General features: G+C 40.6%; 1 protein-coding gene across 1 annotated transcript in view; it reads left to right on the top strand.

The window, feature by feature from the left end:
• Gda (guanine deaminase) overlaps positions 1-13,599 on the top strand; it is a 74,200-nt gene extending 60,601 nt beyond the window's left edge. Inside the window, exons 9-14 of the mRNA XM_032891710.1 lie at positions 773-870; positions 1,914-1,981; positions 7,965-8,111; positions 11,112-11,242; positions 12,670-12,697; positions 13,437-13,599. Coding sequence (XP_032747601.1) covers positions 773-870; positions 1,914-1,981; positions 7,965-8,111; positions 11,112-11,242; positions 12,670-12,697; positions 13,437-13,507 — 543 coding nt within the window. The 3' untranslated portion in view covers positions 13,508-13,599. The remainder of the gene's footprint in view (positions 1-772; positions 871-1,913; positions 1,982-7,964; positions 8,112-11,111; positions 11,243-12,669; positions 12,698-13,436) is intronic.
• The last annotated feature ends 2,742 nt before the right edge of the window (positions 13,600-16,341 follow it).

Genomic DNA, 16,341 nt, shown 5'->3' with positions numbered 1-16,341 from the left:
TAACTAAAAGCTGTTATGATATGACATAGCCCAATTTTATGTACTAATGGTCTATGTTAAGAATCATTGGTATATATATTGAAACTAGTAAGAGAAATAAAGAACAATTCTCTGAGATTTGGTGACTCGTGCCAAAAATGCCAGCAACCCAGAGGCTGAGGCAGGAAGATTATGAGTATGAGGCTAGGTTGGGCTCTATCGAGACCCTGTCTCCAAAACAAATGATCTACAAGAGTTAACCCACAGTTCTTTACAAAATCGTATGTACAGCTTCCATGTACTTTTAGAAAATTCTGATAAATATAAGCAAGCATCAGCCTACTGGAAGCACATCATATTGATTTAGAAAGGAAAAGCAGCCAGAAATTTTTCTACAGTACAGATGAAAAAAATCATAATGTGTTCAACCTGGCAGAATTTTCTAGGCCATGAATGAGCTGGCTGACCCTTTCCTGTGTTGTAAATGAGCAAAAAGAATCAAAAGCAAGAGATATGGCTCGGATGGAGCTCAATGATAGAGTTCTGGGGTTTGATCACCACCAGCACTACAATCAATCAATCAATCAATCAATCCATTGATCAATAGTTAAAACATACAAATTTGTTGAGGCCTTTGTAATGCATATTTGGATGCAGAGAATTTGTCCTTTCAAATAATAGCACCTGTCCTGGCGAAGGCGACTGCTTCTGTGTCTTCTTGCAGTGTCTAGTCCTGAGTACTAGGGCAAGCATTTCTGGCAGTAAACTCCATGCTGCATATTCGTCTCTCTAGACAGTGATGGCTCATGGCTGCTACCTTTCTGAAGAAGAGCTGAACGTCTTCAGTGAACGAGGAGCATCCATTGCACATTGTCCCAACTCTAATCTGTCGTAAGTAGACAACAATTGCTTGGTAGATTATTAGTGGGCAGTGTAGGTTGGCTTTTCTTTTTGTTTTTCTTGATTATTCTTTCTTTGGATCTGTTTCTATTCTTGGTGTGAGTGAGGCAGGAACCAAGCAGATGGGTGTTCGCCTGTTCTAAGGTGAAGAAAGAAGGTATGTGGAAGAGGGCCTTGTTGCAGAGTATACATTTAAAGAGTGCCACACCTCTGGAAATCTCTACATGTATATGCACACACACACACACACACACACACACACACACACACACACACACACGTACATTTGTGCAGCTATAGGGAGTAGAATCTACAGAGTTTAAAACAAATTGCATTCAGGTTTTACAGTACAATGAAAGGATGCAGGTCCCCAGGAAATGGTCTACTCCAGAGTTTAGAAAGGACTTATAGCTTTATCATGCTACTGAATGTGGTGAGATGAAACTCATATAGGAGAACCCAGGAAGGACTTCACCTTATTTTGTTCTTCAGGATATGAAAGTTTCATTTGTAATATGTTCTTAACCTTCTTAAAGGTTATAAATTCATGAGTCAGCTGAAAGCTGTGGCTTGTCTCTCCAGCAAAAGAAACAAACAAACAGTCTCTAGACATAGAAATATTGTGTCTATGTTTAGGGAACTTGTGGACAACATGATTCTAGCCATAGGTGCTCGGTTAGAAACTTACAGTTGTACAAATAGTGTATTGGGGGGTGTATTGATCTTGAAGAGGACTGCTGGGGAGTTTGACACACAGGGAAGAAGTCAAAAGCGTCAACCAGTAACTTCTGTGGGATCCTGAGTCCCATTCTTCTAGGGAACTCAACACTCCCTGGAGTGACCTGGGCCAGAAAGTGTTTTTTTTGTCGTCCTTTCTACTTAACTGTTTTCCTACCCTGGTCTGACTGACTGTTGACCTTTGGGGTAATAAGGATGGGAATCAGTTTTTAAGGACATCACCATCTTTATTAGCAGGGTCCCTCTGCCGTCAGCTCACCTAGACCTGCTTGTTCTCACATCCTCTTTCTTTCCAGGCTGAGCAGTGGCTTACTGAACGTGCTCGATGTCCTGAAGCATAAAGTGAAGATAGGGCTTGGGACAGGTAAGCAGCCTCCATCTGGAGCTGGATTGATCAATACCATGCTAATATAACTGACTTGCAAGTATTAGGCTATGAGCGTTGTTAGCTTTATTAGGGATAAGTGTCTTAATAAACATCAACCAAATACGGAGAAGTTTTGAAGTTGTTACCCCCAACTCCCACAAAAGCTGTTATCCCTGTTCATTGTTTAGAAACTGGGCACCCGTGTCTGATGGTTCACAACTGTCCCAGCTGCAGGGGATGTAACACCTTCTTCTGGCCAACACAAGCACTTGCACTCACATTCATAAACTCACACACAGGCACATAATTTGAAAAGTAAAATAAGCTCTTTAAAAAAGGAATTAAATTACCTTACTGAAAATGTAGTCAGTGTATGGAGAATAGAACCGAACAAGAGCACATGAGCATTAAAGGGTAATGTGATGGGTGTGGGGCTGCAGGTTTGATACAGAGGCAGGTGTTCCTGACTGATAAGGAATTGGGATAGAAGCAGAGGTCATAATCAGAGCTTGAAAAATAAAAATGTTGAGAGAATTTACCCTCCTGGGTGTTAAACTGTAACTGAACATGTTGTGGCAAAATATTTAGCTTTCTAGAAAAACAAAAATGCTCCCAGAGTTGAGCCAGCACCACCACCACCAGCAATAAGCCACTTTTCTTGCAGTTGATTGTTTTTTTGTTGGTGGGACAAATGATACTGAAGACAAGAAAGAGTGTGAAAGCAAAAGATTTATTAATCAAAACTATTATTTCTATATGTGGACATCTCTCTTTCATGTACAAGAGCAACAAACTCCTCAGCTATATAAAGGCTTGGAAAATATTCTCCTTATGACCCCTTTGAAAATAATGACTCGAAGGTCTCTATCATTAGGGGTGAGTCAAAAAGAAGGGTCCTTTCATAGGGATGCGAGGAGGAAGTCTTGGGGAGCTGTCACCAGCCAAGCAACAAGTTATAGGAAGGCATGTTCACATGCTCCCCACATTTGGAAACCAACAAAGCACTAACAAAAAACCAAGCAGATGGCCTGAGCAGAAAAGGGACTATGTGAGTCTGAGAGGGGGAGGATGGGATGATGGTAGAAGAAGGGAGAGTAGATATGATCAAAGATTGACAAGATATGTGCATTTATGGAATTGCTATGCCAAAACCTGCTCATTTGGGCACAATATGTGTTACTAATAATAACAAAAGGAGGGTGACCAGAGCTGGTAACTTCTGCTGAGGTTCAGACTAAGAACAGTGGAAGCATTGCAGAATCCAGAGAAGCGGATTTGTTTAAGAGCACTTATAGAAACCATACACTATTTTTGAAATTGTAAAGAGAATATGTTGACACTGTTAAACGTGTATCTATTTCTAAAAAGCCAATGATGATAAAGTCAAGAAGAGTTTCCTTTGGTGGAAACACACGGTCATTGGTTTTGAAACTGAGCATCAGATGCTCGAGTTTTGGTTTTCTATGCCTTACTTATTTGTGTGTCTTTAACATGTTATCATAAAAGAATTAAGTGATATATGCTGGGTAAGGAAGAAACATTTGGAGGAATGGACACAGGTCTTCATTTGAAATTCATTTATGTTTCATAGATAGCTCATATACATAGACTGGGGGAATTTTATTAAGTCTTTTAGCACACCTGTGTCACATGATATCAGATGCAGAATTTTCTAGTGTGCTATAACCTACATTTAAGATTTCAGAATTTTGGATCTCAAATGCTTACCCTGTATAAAGAAAACTACTTGGAGAATTCTGAAAATAGTATTCCTCCCCTCTAACATATGAAGAAAAAGGCAAAATAAACAGTAAATATCCACCAAGCCATAACCTGAAGGGGAGGTTTAAGTGTATAGAACAAAACCATACAGCATGATGTACAAACTCATCAAAACAAAGAATGCACCTGCAGCTACTGTTCCACTTCCCAGGGCTGTCCCCATCCTGACCTGACCTTTCCACTACCCTCTGTACTGGTTAGATTTTCTCAAATTGGCACATGTTAGAGTAGCCTGGGACAAGGGAACTTAACTGAGAAACCACATCCATGAGATTGGCCTGCAGAGAAGTCAGTGGGGCATTTTCTGGATTAATGATTGATGTAGGAGGGCCCAGATCACCATGGTAGCTGGTCCAAGGTTGTATAAGAAAGAAAACTGAACAAGCCATGGGAAAGCAAGCCAGTAAGCAACATTCTACCATGATTCTGTTAGTTCCTGCTTGTAGGTCCCTGCCCTGAGATCCCTCTTTGGCTTCCCTTGACTGTGACCTATGAGGCAAATAATCTCTCCTTGCCAAAGTGCATTGGTCATGCTCTTTATCACAGTAAATAGAAACCTAACTAATACATTCTCCCTGGCAACAACCTTTGGTCTTCTTGAGGATTTCGGTCTAGTAATGCCAAAATAAAGGAAGTAGGAGACAAAATAGTGGAACACTTAATGTGTTCAAAGTTTAGTCTGTGTTATCTGGGGCACTGATCATGCCAAGTAAAGTAGACTTGCATGCAGGAATAGGAAGAATTAAAACTAAATGAGTAGATAGATAGATAGATAGATAGATAGATAGATAGATAGATAGATAGATAGGGAGAGAGAGAGAGAGAGGAGGGGAGAGAGAGAGAGAGAGAGAGAGAGAGAGAGAGAGAGAGAGAGAGAGAGAGAGAGAGAGAAACAGCATCCTCAAACAACCTAATGTCTATTATGGGTAGGCAGCTCAGCCACCTTTAAGAGGAACTATTTGAGTAAATGGGGCTTTCAACTTTACAAGTAGTCTTTATAGAGAGTGCTTTACAGAGCAGACCATGTTAGAATTATTTTGTGCTCTTTTAATACAGTGTGATCGATTGGTTAAAGACTGCAAACTTTCAGTTAGACAACAGAAGAAAGTCTGAGAGTTCTTTTGTATATTGTGGAAACTATAACTAAAATGAGCAAGATATTCAGAACATGCTAAGAGGACATTTCCAGTGGTCTCATTGCTGGGAACAACCAGTGTATAAGTTAAATAGCCTGAGTGAGTCAGGCCATGATGCATCCAGACATCAGAATGGTGTAGGAAGGGCCAAGATGACAGAACATTGGCCTAGAACACCCGAGGCCCCAAAGTCCAACCATATCACTGAAAAACAAAACAAAAATTCAATGTATTGTATACCATAAATGCATACTTTAAAAAATGTGTGTGGGTATTTTATCTGCACGTAAGTCTGTACATCATGTGTGGGCCTGGTGCCCATGTAGGCTAGAAGATGGTATTGGATCTCCTGGAATTGGAATTACAGATGCGAGCCATCCTGTGGGTGCTGGGATTTGAACCCAGGTCCTCTGGAATTGCAGCCAGTGCTATCAACCACTGAGTTATCTCTCTAGCCCCATGTGTACGATTTTTAGTCATCAACTTGAAAAATAACCCTAAAAGACAGATGCTGGCACTTACTCCTCACTGATTCTAACACAGCAGCTTTACAAAGGGAACCTGAAACATCTGTCTAACAAAACGTCTCCAAGATAAACTTGACCAAAAGCTTGTGTTTGAGAGCCTTCGTTGTTAGAGGTTATGTGAATTGCCACATTACCACTAGCTGGTGCATCATGATACCGTAGTTGAATAGCATGTTACCTTGTCCTTGGACCTTGATATTTTTTACTCTAAAATGGAGTTAATAGCAGAAACCTTACGTGTTTGTGTGGAGAATTGTTTAAGTCAATGTTGTTATTGCAGTGATTTTTGGTGTGATACAACACTGGCTTGTGACAGGGGATATTGAGTTACCTTTTTATTTTATAATTAATTCACTTCTTTTTAAGTAATATGAAATAATTACACACAAAAAGACCTACTGGGTTCTTGTTATTTATTTATGTGTGTCCAAGTGTTTGTACTTATGTTGTGTGTGTGTGTGTGTGTGTGTATGTGTGTGTGTGTGTGTGTATGTGCATGTGCGTGTGGATGCATGTGAGTTAGTGTACATGCATGTGTTCACATGTCTGTATAGACCAGAGGTTAACTTCAGGCATCATTCCTTAGGTGCTATTACAGAATATTTGAATGGGACCTGGTGCTTACCAATTAAGCTACATGAGTGTCTAGAAAGCCCTGGGGATTTGTGTGTCCCTTCCCAGTGTGCCAACACAGCCTTTTACATAGGACTGGGGGATCAAATTCAGGCTCTCATGCTTGCATTAGCAAGTACTTTAATGACTTGGGTATTTCATATTACTAGACACTAATAAGTTAAGTAGCTATAATAAAACTTTTCTGGGTATCAGATGATCCCCTCACAAGACTGATCTGGATAAAGAAAAGTATTTACAAAAAAAAAAATCAAAACCAAGCCAAAAAAAGTGTTCATATAAGTTTACTTAAGACACACAAGACAGTTGAACATAAAGTTGAGCTGTAATCCAGAATTGGTGCCAAATAATAAAATAAATTTGATCTTTGTGATATTTATAGGCACTAGTGATCATGTACATCTACCAGAAATGACAGGAACACTTAAGCTCCAATGGTTATTTGATTAGCTATAAAATTTATTTTCTAATAGAACATACTATTTTACTTGAGATCGTAACAACTTATTTGATGACATGCATTTGTTCCTGCCAAAGGCAATGTTTCAATTAATTATCCTTAGGGACTTAATCAAAGTCACCCAAACTCTCATTTCTCATTCCGTGAAGCCAACCAGCATGGAAAGCATTCTGCATCAGCTTTGATTACTGATCATACTAAGTCTCCAAACCATGTGTCCGTTTTTAATGCTTCCTGGAGAATTATTTTTTTTTAAAATGGCATTTTAATTTTCTAAAGTTTTCATCTGGATTAGAATTAAAACTAAGATGTCTTCTTAATGTGTCCAACTGTAAGTTTATGTTAAATCACATTGTAAATGTTTCACATTCCCCCTTATTTGAACAATCTCTGTGAGTGTTCAGGAAATAGATACATTTCTCTTTATTAACCATGAGGCTACTGTAGTGGGTTGAGTTATAGCCTTCATAAGATGTCTACTCGCCAGTTCTGGTGGTGCAGGCCAGTAGGATATGCTGAAGGGGCAGAGGCAGGTGGATCTGAGTTTGAGACTAACTTGGTCTACACATTTAAAAAAAGATGTCTACTAAACCTATAACTATGACAATATTAGGTCTAAGGGTTTTTGTAGATAGAATTGAGGAAAAGCTGGCAAGATGAACTTATCCTGAACTGGGGAGCTCCTAACCACAATGATTAATGCTGAGAAGGGACAAAAAATGAAAGTCACAGAGACCCGAGGGAAGAAGGTTGTGTGAATGTGGACAGAGAGTAGATTTCCATGAGTCCTGAGAAGATGGAGGGAACAAAGCAGGACACTTCCCGGACCTCCAGAAGGCTGAGATCCTTGCTGACACTTGTGGTGGTGCTGGGGTCTAAAAGCCTGCCCTTGCAGTCTCAGCACACTCTGAGCACACAGCAAACAACTCCCCAGCCAGCCCTGCCAATGCTTGGATTTTACACTTCTGTCCCCCAAAAGTGACTGGGAGAGAAGGGATTTCTGTGGTCTTAAGTCACAAGGCTTGCGATGGTTTGAGCTGTCCTGGAGGCTAATTTTGGAATACATTTGATTTTAATGTCAGGTGTTTTGTTTTAAGCATCATGCAAAGCAATAAGCATATTGATATGTGTATCATTTTGAGATGCGTGTCATTTTGAGATGTGTACGGCCATTACTTTGTTCTCTTTTGTCCCCCTGTCTCATGCCCCCTTCTTGTTTATCCCTTTCCTTCTCGTAAATGGCGCCCCTTTCTGCTTTTATGCAAATGACAAATTTTGAATTCATTTAAATGTTGGTTTACAGTTAATATGTTTACAGGTGGGAACTTTTTCAAAATGGAAAGATAAAATGTTTGCCATTAATACCAGAGTGGTGGGGGGACGTGTATACCTGTTATCTCACCCACCTTAATAAAGTCACCATTCTGTCTTTCCTACCACAGATGTGGCTGGTGGCTACTCCTATTCCATGCTTGACGCCATCCGAAGAGCAGTGATGGTTTCCAACGTCCTCTTAATTAATAAGGTGAATGAGAAAAGCCTCACCCTCAAAGAAGTCTTCAGACTAGCCACTCTTGGAGGAAGCCAAGGTAACGACTAATTTCATCCTCTTGCACACCACATACAGCTGTGTACATCTGTCTATGGCTATAGTGTGAAGGTGCACCATGGTGAAATAAGGCAAATCCTATATTCACTACTGATGTATGTCATGTAACATACCCAAATCATAGTCATGTGGTTGAGCAACCATTCTTTCAGTGAATTCTGTCTTTGATGGATAACTGTTTAAGGGTTTAATGCACTGTTGCCATGTTGATTCTTTTAGTGAATACTGACATTAGCCATAGGCATATGAGTTAAGATAATTTATTCTTCCACTGAGTCAAGTACTATCTTTTCTTGAATAATAGTGCTATCAATAAAAGTGATTGCCAAGATAATTGTATTCTTTCCATGGGCCAGAATGGTGAATGCCCTGGACGTGTGCTGCAATTCATTCCTCACAGCCACTGTCATTAATTTCATTTACAGAATAGGAACCCGAGTAACACACAGCTGCCAAGGGGTAGTGTGCCATGTTTTGCATTCAGAAAGCACTGACCCGGAGTGCAGAATTGGACCTTGTTATGCTGTCTTTCCCATGTAAATTCCTACCTAATCCATGCACTGATTACTCAAGCCTTTAAATGAAGAAAGAATAACAGTGTAGTTGATGGACAGTTATCGTTCATCATCTTTCCTTAGTTCTCATATGTGGCTATAGTTGAAATAATCACTTTGCTTTGTTCTAGAAATATGATATAGTGAAAGTAACTTTGAACCACTGGCGCTCTAGAGCAATTAAATATGCATATACAGATCTATGTACATTTTATGAGACATACCCTAAATCAAAAGTAGAAGGCCAGGAATATCGTCTTCTCATGTTCTAGAATATCATGAACACCAAAAGAGCATTTCAAGGGAGAGAAATCATAGTTACATCCTGTGTATTTTCCTTGGCCATCTATTTAATTCTGAAATTCTTAAGTGTGGCCCTGCTCCCACAGCACCATAATATATGCTACATACTTTAGCTCAGTGGTCTGCTACCCACCCACTGATGAAAAGAGGTTGAGCTGAACTGAAGTGGTGTTTCCCACCGTAGGCTCTGTGTTCCGCTCTGCTAGGTGGCTGTTTCTGATCAAGCAGCTGTGAGAAGTTGCCAAATCCTTCCCCCGGGAGTGTAACTTTTAAATCACTGCTGTTTGGCAATGGCTGCTTACTTTCGGGACTTTCTTCTTGGTTTTGTCTATAGAGTATAACCTGAGTGAAGTGGAGAAAGTCATTCCTGTTTAAAGTGTGACATTTCCCAGCTCTGCCACAAGGTTTACACACATTTTTCTGTTAGTCACCTCCACACAGCCAACACTCCTTAAGAAGCAAGGGCTACCTGATGGCATTTCCTGAAGCCAACTAAGTTGCTGACCAGCCTGGCTGGGTCTATGGAAAGATCTAGATTTACATCCATTTGCAAGTTCACTAAAAGCTGCCATTTGTTTCTCACATAGCTCATCGTCGAACTCTCTGTTTTCTTAGGAAGAAGCCCGTTTAGTTTAGATATCCCCAGACCCTCAGACCTCACAACTCTGTCAGCTCCTGTGACCTACTAAGTACATGCAATTTCAGGTTGAATGCAGTCACTGAAAACTCAGAGCGTAAGCCAGATGGGGGTAGCTCACACCTCTAATCCCAGCACTCTGGGAGGCAGAGGCAGGCAGATCTCTGAGGTCAAGGCCAACTTGGCCTACAGATAGAGTTCTAGGACAGCAAGGACTACACAGAGAAATCCTGTCTCAACAAACAAACAACCAACCAAACAAGCGAATAAATAAAACCCCTCAAAGTGTGGTGCTGCTCCCTTGTCAAGGGCATAAAGCGTGCAACCAATAAATGGAAAGGGTCCGTGTTTTGGTTCACACCAGGCTCTTCCAGAAGTCATTTTGATGCTTTTAACAGTTATTATTTCCACACCCCTCTCTGGCTATGAGATGTCTTTAGGTTAAAAAGTCCTTTCTGAACAGACAGTGAAAAAGAATCTCTAGGTAGTGTCTGAAGAACAAGTATGATTTCTAATTTGCTGTTCTGAAAGTTGTCATGTTCTTGGGATGCCTGTGCACAGAAATATTCCATGTCAGACACTGTGCCATACCGGGAAAGAAAAGGAAAATCTACCCAATGCTTCCCTATCATAAAATACACTGGAAGTGACAGGATGCAGCAGACATAAATCTTGGAATAGACAATAGCACATGTGACTGGGATCTCAGTGCACTTCTTGCTCAGAATGCAGGCTTTAAGCAGCTGCTAATCAAACAGCACCATGGCCAGCAGGACTGGGCACCTGCAGTTCTTTAATAAATTATAAAAATGACACATGTTCTTTCTTGGCCTCCAGAAACCATGGGCATGAATTGTACAGCTGTAAGCTGGGGGAAGCCAGTAGACATTTATTGGCGTGTACCCTATTTTAGGAAACCACTCTTGTTGTGCAACCGGAATACCTTGGAAGTTACAAAGTCCCTGGGACTCTTGAGTTAGAGTCTCTAAACTTGAGATGGATTTTTTTTCCTGTTCAAAATATTTAAATTAAAGGATTCCTGATGGGTATACTTGTATTGAAAATTTTGCAGAGTTATTTTTTTTTAATATGAGGTTTAGTTTACTACAGTGAAAATACACATAACCAAGTATCTTATGGAGCGAAAGGTAAAGCTAAGAAGTGTTGGGGAGGATGTGGGGGAGGGATGGCGTAGGTAGGTTTTGTGTCAGGCTTGCTGCTTTGAAGGCTCAGTGGAGCGCACTGACAGGGCTGAAGTGGAGACCTCATCAGGACTATGACAGGGCAATGAATAGAGCTATTCTGTTCCCCATTGTCTATGCATAGGCTTGTGACCTGTTGGTACGGGAGTACTTTTCTGCTTCACGAATAAGGTGCTGATTTTGGAGGGTCTAATTATATGTTGGCAGAGTCCGTTCATGTAAACAAGGACATGGGAATGACTCTGTGGTAATTCTGACTGTTGGTCACTTGTGTCCCTTTGTAGCCCTGGGGCTTGATCGTGAAATTGGAAACTTTGAGGTCGGCAAGGATTTTGATGCCCTCTTGATCAACCCCAGAGCATCGGACTCTCCCATTGATCTGTTTTGTGGGGATTTTGTTGGTGATATTTCTGAGGTAAGTAAAAGAAAGTTAAACAAAATGCATTTAGGGGTTGAGGGGGGGTTATTTTTGAACTAATCATCTTTAGTAAGTTGTAGTCATTAATTTTCATGAGAAATTAATCCTTGGATTTTGTTGTTGTTTGTTTTGTTATTTTTAAATCTTTATTTAAAAATTTATTTTATGTGATTACACTGTCACTCCCTTCAGACACACTAAGGAGGGCATCAGATCCCATTACAGATGGTTGTGAGCCACCTTGTGGTTGCTGGGAATTAAACTCAGGTCCTCTGGAAGAGCAGCCAGTGCTCTTAACTACTGAGCCATCCTACCAGCCCTGTTTTTAAATTTTTACGGTTTAGGATTTTGGAATTGTTTTTGTTTTTCGACAAGGTCTGACTATGTGACCAGATTATTTGAAGTTAGTTCCATTTATTGTTTCAGGGGAAACAAACTGTCCCTCTGTCGGCTCAGGTTCAAACTAGTAATCCCTATTAACCAGAGCAAAGCACACAGCTATATGTTTTCTATAATACAAGAAATCATAAATGAAGTGAGATCCCAACGAACCTGAGTGTTCCTCTGCCGAGTGTGATGGAGAATTGAGGAGAAATGGATCTGGTGTAAGGATTTTAAGTTGGGAGCCTTAGACCTGCTTGCTCAAGTTGTAAGGCAAAGACAAGGATGGCCTGGGGTAGGGATAGCACATTTCGTCTGCCCGCTCTCACAAGTCCACAGGAGCACCATAGGCTTTGATTCAGGAAAAGTCCAGAAATTCCCTCGAGGTGTTAGGACCTGCTTCAGGAGAGAAGGAAAACGCCAAGTGTCCTTCCTGCTTTTGATTGGAGGAGAGTGTACTCAAGCATCCTTGTAAACTGGCTTTCATTCTTATTATTAGAGAAAACTTCTGAGAAATACGCCTTGTTTCCTTAAGTTCATTACTTTTCTTCTGTAATACCCTTTTGACACATTCACATCATTTCTTTTTTTGTAATGATTTCTTTGATTTGTGTAGTACTTTGCCTCTGACAATTTACGGTTTTCTGTCAAGAATATTCCAGGAATAAGCAGAGTATGGTAGCCCACTCCTTCAATCCCAACACTAAGGAGGCAAAGACAGGCAGGTCTAAGTTGGAGGCCAGCCTGGTCTACTTAGCAAGTTTCAGCATTACGTAGAAAGCCCCTGTTTTCAAAAATCAATAGACAAACTCCAAGTGAGGTAAGTACTTCTTAATAGCTAATAATGTGGTTTGTGTTTGCCTGCTCTGGACTTAGGTTATCATTTGTTCATTTGGTTTTGATAAGACTATTTATTAAAATGTAAATTTTGTCATTGAGCAATAAATTTCAATTTCTGGACTTTGCCAATGGCATTGACCCATAAATTTCATTTCTAAATGTACAATGTACTATTCCTTACCACCTTTACTTTTTATTTTTAGGCTGTTATCCAGAAGTTCCTCTATCTAGGTAGGTAGATTTATGTTTCTGGGCTAAATACAATCTTATCTTGTTCGAGACTGTGGTGCACATTAAACTCTATGAATGTTGATTTGTGTTAACTCATTTTTTAAAAACAAACAAACAAACAGTTCTCAGCACTGGGCTTGCATGCTATGGTATTCAATGCCTAACAATTCCAAGAACACTTAAGTCTTGAGCTGGGATGGAGAGGGAAAGAGAGCTTGGTGTCAAGACCTCTTGTGCCCCACAACCTCCTTATCCTGGGACAGAACTGAAGTCCCAGTCAGAGTTTCATTCCCTGAGACATAATTGGATCAAGAGAGTCTACTCTGCCTCCCTTTCTATTGAATGAGCTCAGTGCTGCCAATGGGCATCGTTGCGAGGGCACATGTGCAGGCTGCTTCTCTCAATGTGTGAGCATGGTTCTGGAGGTAAAGAGAGTCTATAGCAGTCCTTTCACCTGGGACTGGAAACGCCAGCCAGCCCCTCCAGCAGAACGGCAGAGGTGGGGGATTATTAAGCTTCCTATGATTTTAACCTTAGATACAGAATGGAGGCACCAATTCTCAACAGGCTAGAATGTCTTGTCTTGATCAAGTCATCTCAAGGAGACTATATATAATCTGGGAGAAATAAAGTTTCTACTTTGGTGTGTGTGTGGGGGGGGCTTGTGTTTCTTTTTCTAAAAGTGTTTTACTTGAAATCTCAAAGTACAGTACGAATGATTCTTCCGTTTGAATCTTAGGAGATGACCGAAACATTGAGGAGGTTTATGTGGGTGGAAAGCAGGTCGTTCCATTCTCCAGCTCTGTGTAAGGCCCTTGGACATCCATGACGCTCTCCTGGGAGGACATGAGTCTGCTATCCTTGTACCCAGGGACCGATCAGAAAGTATATTAAAAAAAAAATAGTAGTGTGTTCTTTGGATGACTTCTGTTCCTGTGTCTACTTCCAGTGCTCGCTTGGTAAATTGTTTGAAGGGAGTGTGCTGCTTCTCCGCGCTGGTCTAGGAGCATTTGTAATTTCATGACAGTGCCTCCCGTTGGGCTGTTTAGATTTGCGTTAAGCTCACATAAAAGGCAGTGTTAACAGCTGGCAATGCGCTTCTAATAGTGAAGTAAAACCTTTCCATATAGGGATATACAAGGCGAGGAGATCTCCTTATGTGGTTAGACACTCTGTGCTAATAACTGGGAAAATTAGGAAGCCCCAGTATGGACCAATGAGCCGATTTTAATGAGAGGGCACAAGCTAGACATTGAAAAGACATCATTGAAAATCATTGGTTGCGCTTAGAAATTAGATATTGAGACCACTCTTGTAAAAAGAGAACTTCCTGGATTTAAAACATGCTTCTAGAATGACTTTGTCTATGGAAATTTGCACTTTGTGAAGTTTGCATTTCGGGGTGTGTGATTGTTAATGCTTTCCCTTCTTGGGATGAATGTCAGAGGCCGAATGCCGCCCGCTTTTCATATATTGTTGTATGCTTCAAAGTGTTTGACAGAAGTTGAGTATTAAAGATTTAAAGTCTCTTAGGGATAATATTCACATAGCCGTGTGGCATAAATAGTTGTGTTTTTTGTGTACTTCAAAGTCACCTTGACTCCTGGCTGTGAGGTGTTGTGGCTGCTTCTGTCTTATTGGATGAGAAACAAGCCCTGTGTGCATTGCCGCTCTGCAGACTGGAGTCTTCATAACCGGGGAAGAACTGTATTCCCTGGAGCTGTTAACACGGACAGGACAGGGTTCTTTGCAATGCTAAACCTACCCAACACAGTGTGTCATCCTTGCTGTAAAGTTCACTCTCCTGTCAATGTGCTAGAACTTAAACGCCAAGTGCAAGTCCCTTGAAGAATTATGGATGAGGCTCTGTAAGGCCTGGATATGGAAAGTACCATGTTTTTCTCATTTATCAAATTGTCATTGTAATTCTTTAAGATTTTTCTGACATTAAAATTTTAGAATAGTGAAAAGGATATAAAAAATAATCCCTGGTTGGGGATTTAGCTCAGTGGTTAGAGCGCTTGCCTAGGAAGCGCAAGGCCCTGGGTTCGGTCCCCAGCTCCGGAAAAAAAAAAAAAAAAAAAATAATCCCACTTAATGTCTAGGTTTCTAGGACTTACCTGTAGTAGACAATCATGGAATAGTAAACAAAAGAGGGCCTTTTCGTATTTCTAACTAATATAATGTCCCTTCTCATAGCAGAATTAAGAACAGGTCAAAACCATGTGGCAGAGGCTTAGGAAGCAGTGATGTGAATTCTACTTAAATACTACATTTTTATTTACTTAATTTATCCCACCTCCTATAAATAAGCAGGACCAGGAACAGGTTTTATTAACATATCATTTCATTCCTAGGGTTTAGGTAAATTTTCATTTTATCTTCTAACAGAAAAATGTCAGTCAATAGTTAGTTTCCATGGCTAAGAACACACGGTTCCTCTACTGTCTGTGCTAACTCAGCAGTAACTTGTCCAGATCTATTTTCCTGGTAGAAGCACGTTTAGATTTGGTTATATATACATTACATCTCAAGATCTTAGGCCTTACTTCATTCTATTTTTTTAAAAAAAGAATTTGTTGTGTGGGATATAAGTGAGTACATCCAACTTCTGGTTTCAGTCTGGAGGTCCAGTGTTTCTAGCAGGTCAGAAACACCAAAATGATCTGCCAAGCCTCCTTCCCCATTTCTCTCTGAGGCTGGCAAGTGTTTTTGGCTGTGTCTTTTGATTCTTGCCAAAGGGACTGAGTTGCAGGGTATCTAAGCGGAGTGAGGCAGCTGAGGAGCTTAGGTGGTTTTGTGTGTTGGGTCTGCTGGCCACCAGTTGCTTCCAGCCCTTGTAGATCCCACACTCGTCCTCCTTAAGGGTGTGCATTGTGATGTTGAACATCAGCTTCTTTTTAAACTTAAGACTCACACACAGTAATGTAAGTAAGTGTAATCCTGGACGCAGGAAAAACAGGGGTCATATAGCACCATCCTGTCAAGCATTCAATTCGTCCTGATAACGTGTTGCCAGATGGATAACTTCCCATAAGAATAAGGTGTTGAAGTGTTTACATGTACTTTGAGTACTTTGATCTCCCCGCATCACTCATAACATGTGTGTTTTAGTTCCCCAAGTGAAGTAAGTGTTCATGAGTGTTGCTGATGCTTGTTGGCGTGTACTGCACATGGGACCAGATGTCCTGCACTTTGAAATGCTGTGTTCACCTACTGTAGGTTGACTTCCCTGATGATGGGTAGGCACTGTTGTCACTTTATATTTAAATGGATTGCTCTCTTTAGATGAAAGGAAAAGAAACAGAGAGGGCAGGAAGGGAGGGAGGGAGGAGGGAGGGAAGGAAGAAAAGAGAGAGAGAGGGGCAGGAAGATTAAAACATTATCCTGCCTACTCCATACCACCATTTGAATAATTCCTGTAGAGTTTTTGATGGACTTCATTGTAAAAAGGTTAGAAGGCATTAAAAGTTATCTTGTGTGTTTTAGTTATAAAATATTCTTATCGCCAAAACATAAAAGTAGACTATTCAAGTTGAATTTGATTTTCAAAATGGGGTGGTTAGGGGCATTAAAAACAAGAGGTCCCAAGAGGTTCTAATCTACAGGGCCAAAGAGGCTGCATTCCTCTCTTATATTATCTT

Source organism: Rattus rattus, chromosome 2 (assembly GCF_011064425.1).
Source record: "Rattus rattus isolate New Zealand chromosome 2, Rrattus_CSIRO_v1, whole genome shotgun sequence".
NCBI classification, from domain to species: Eukaryota; Metazoa; Chordata; class Mammalia; order Rodentia; family Muridae; genus Rattus; species Rattus rattus.
This window is presented reverse-complemented; position numbering and strand designations above follow the sequence as displayed.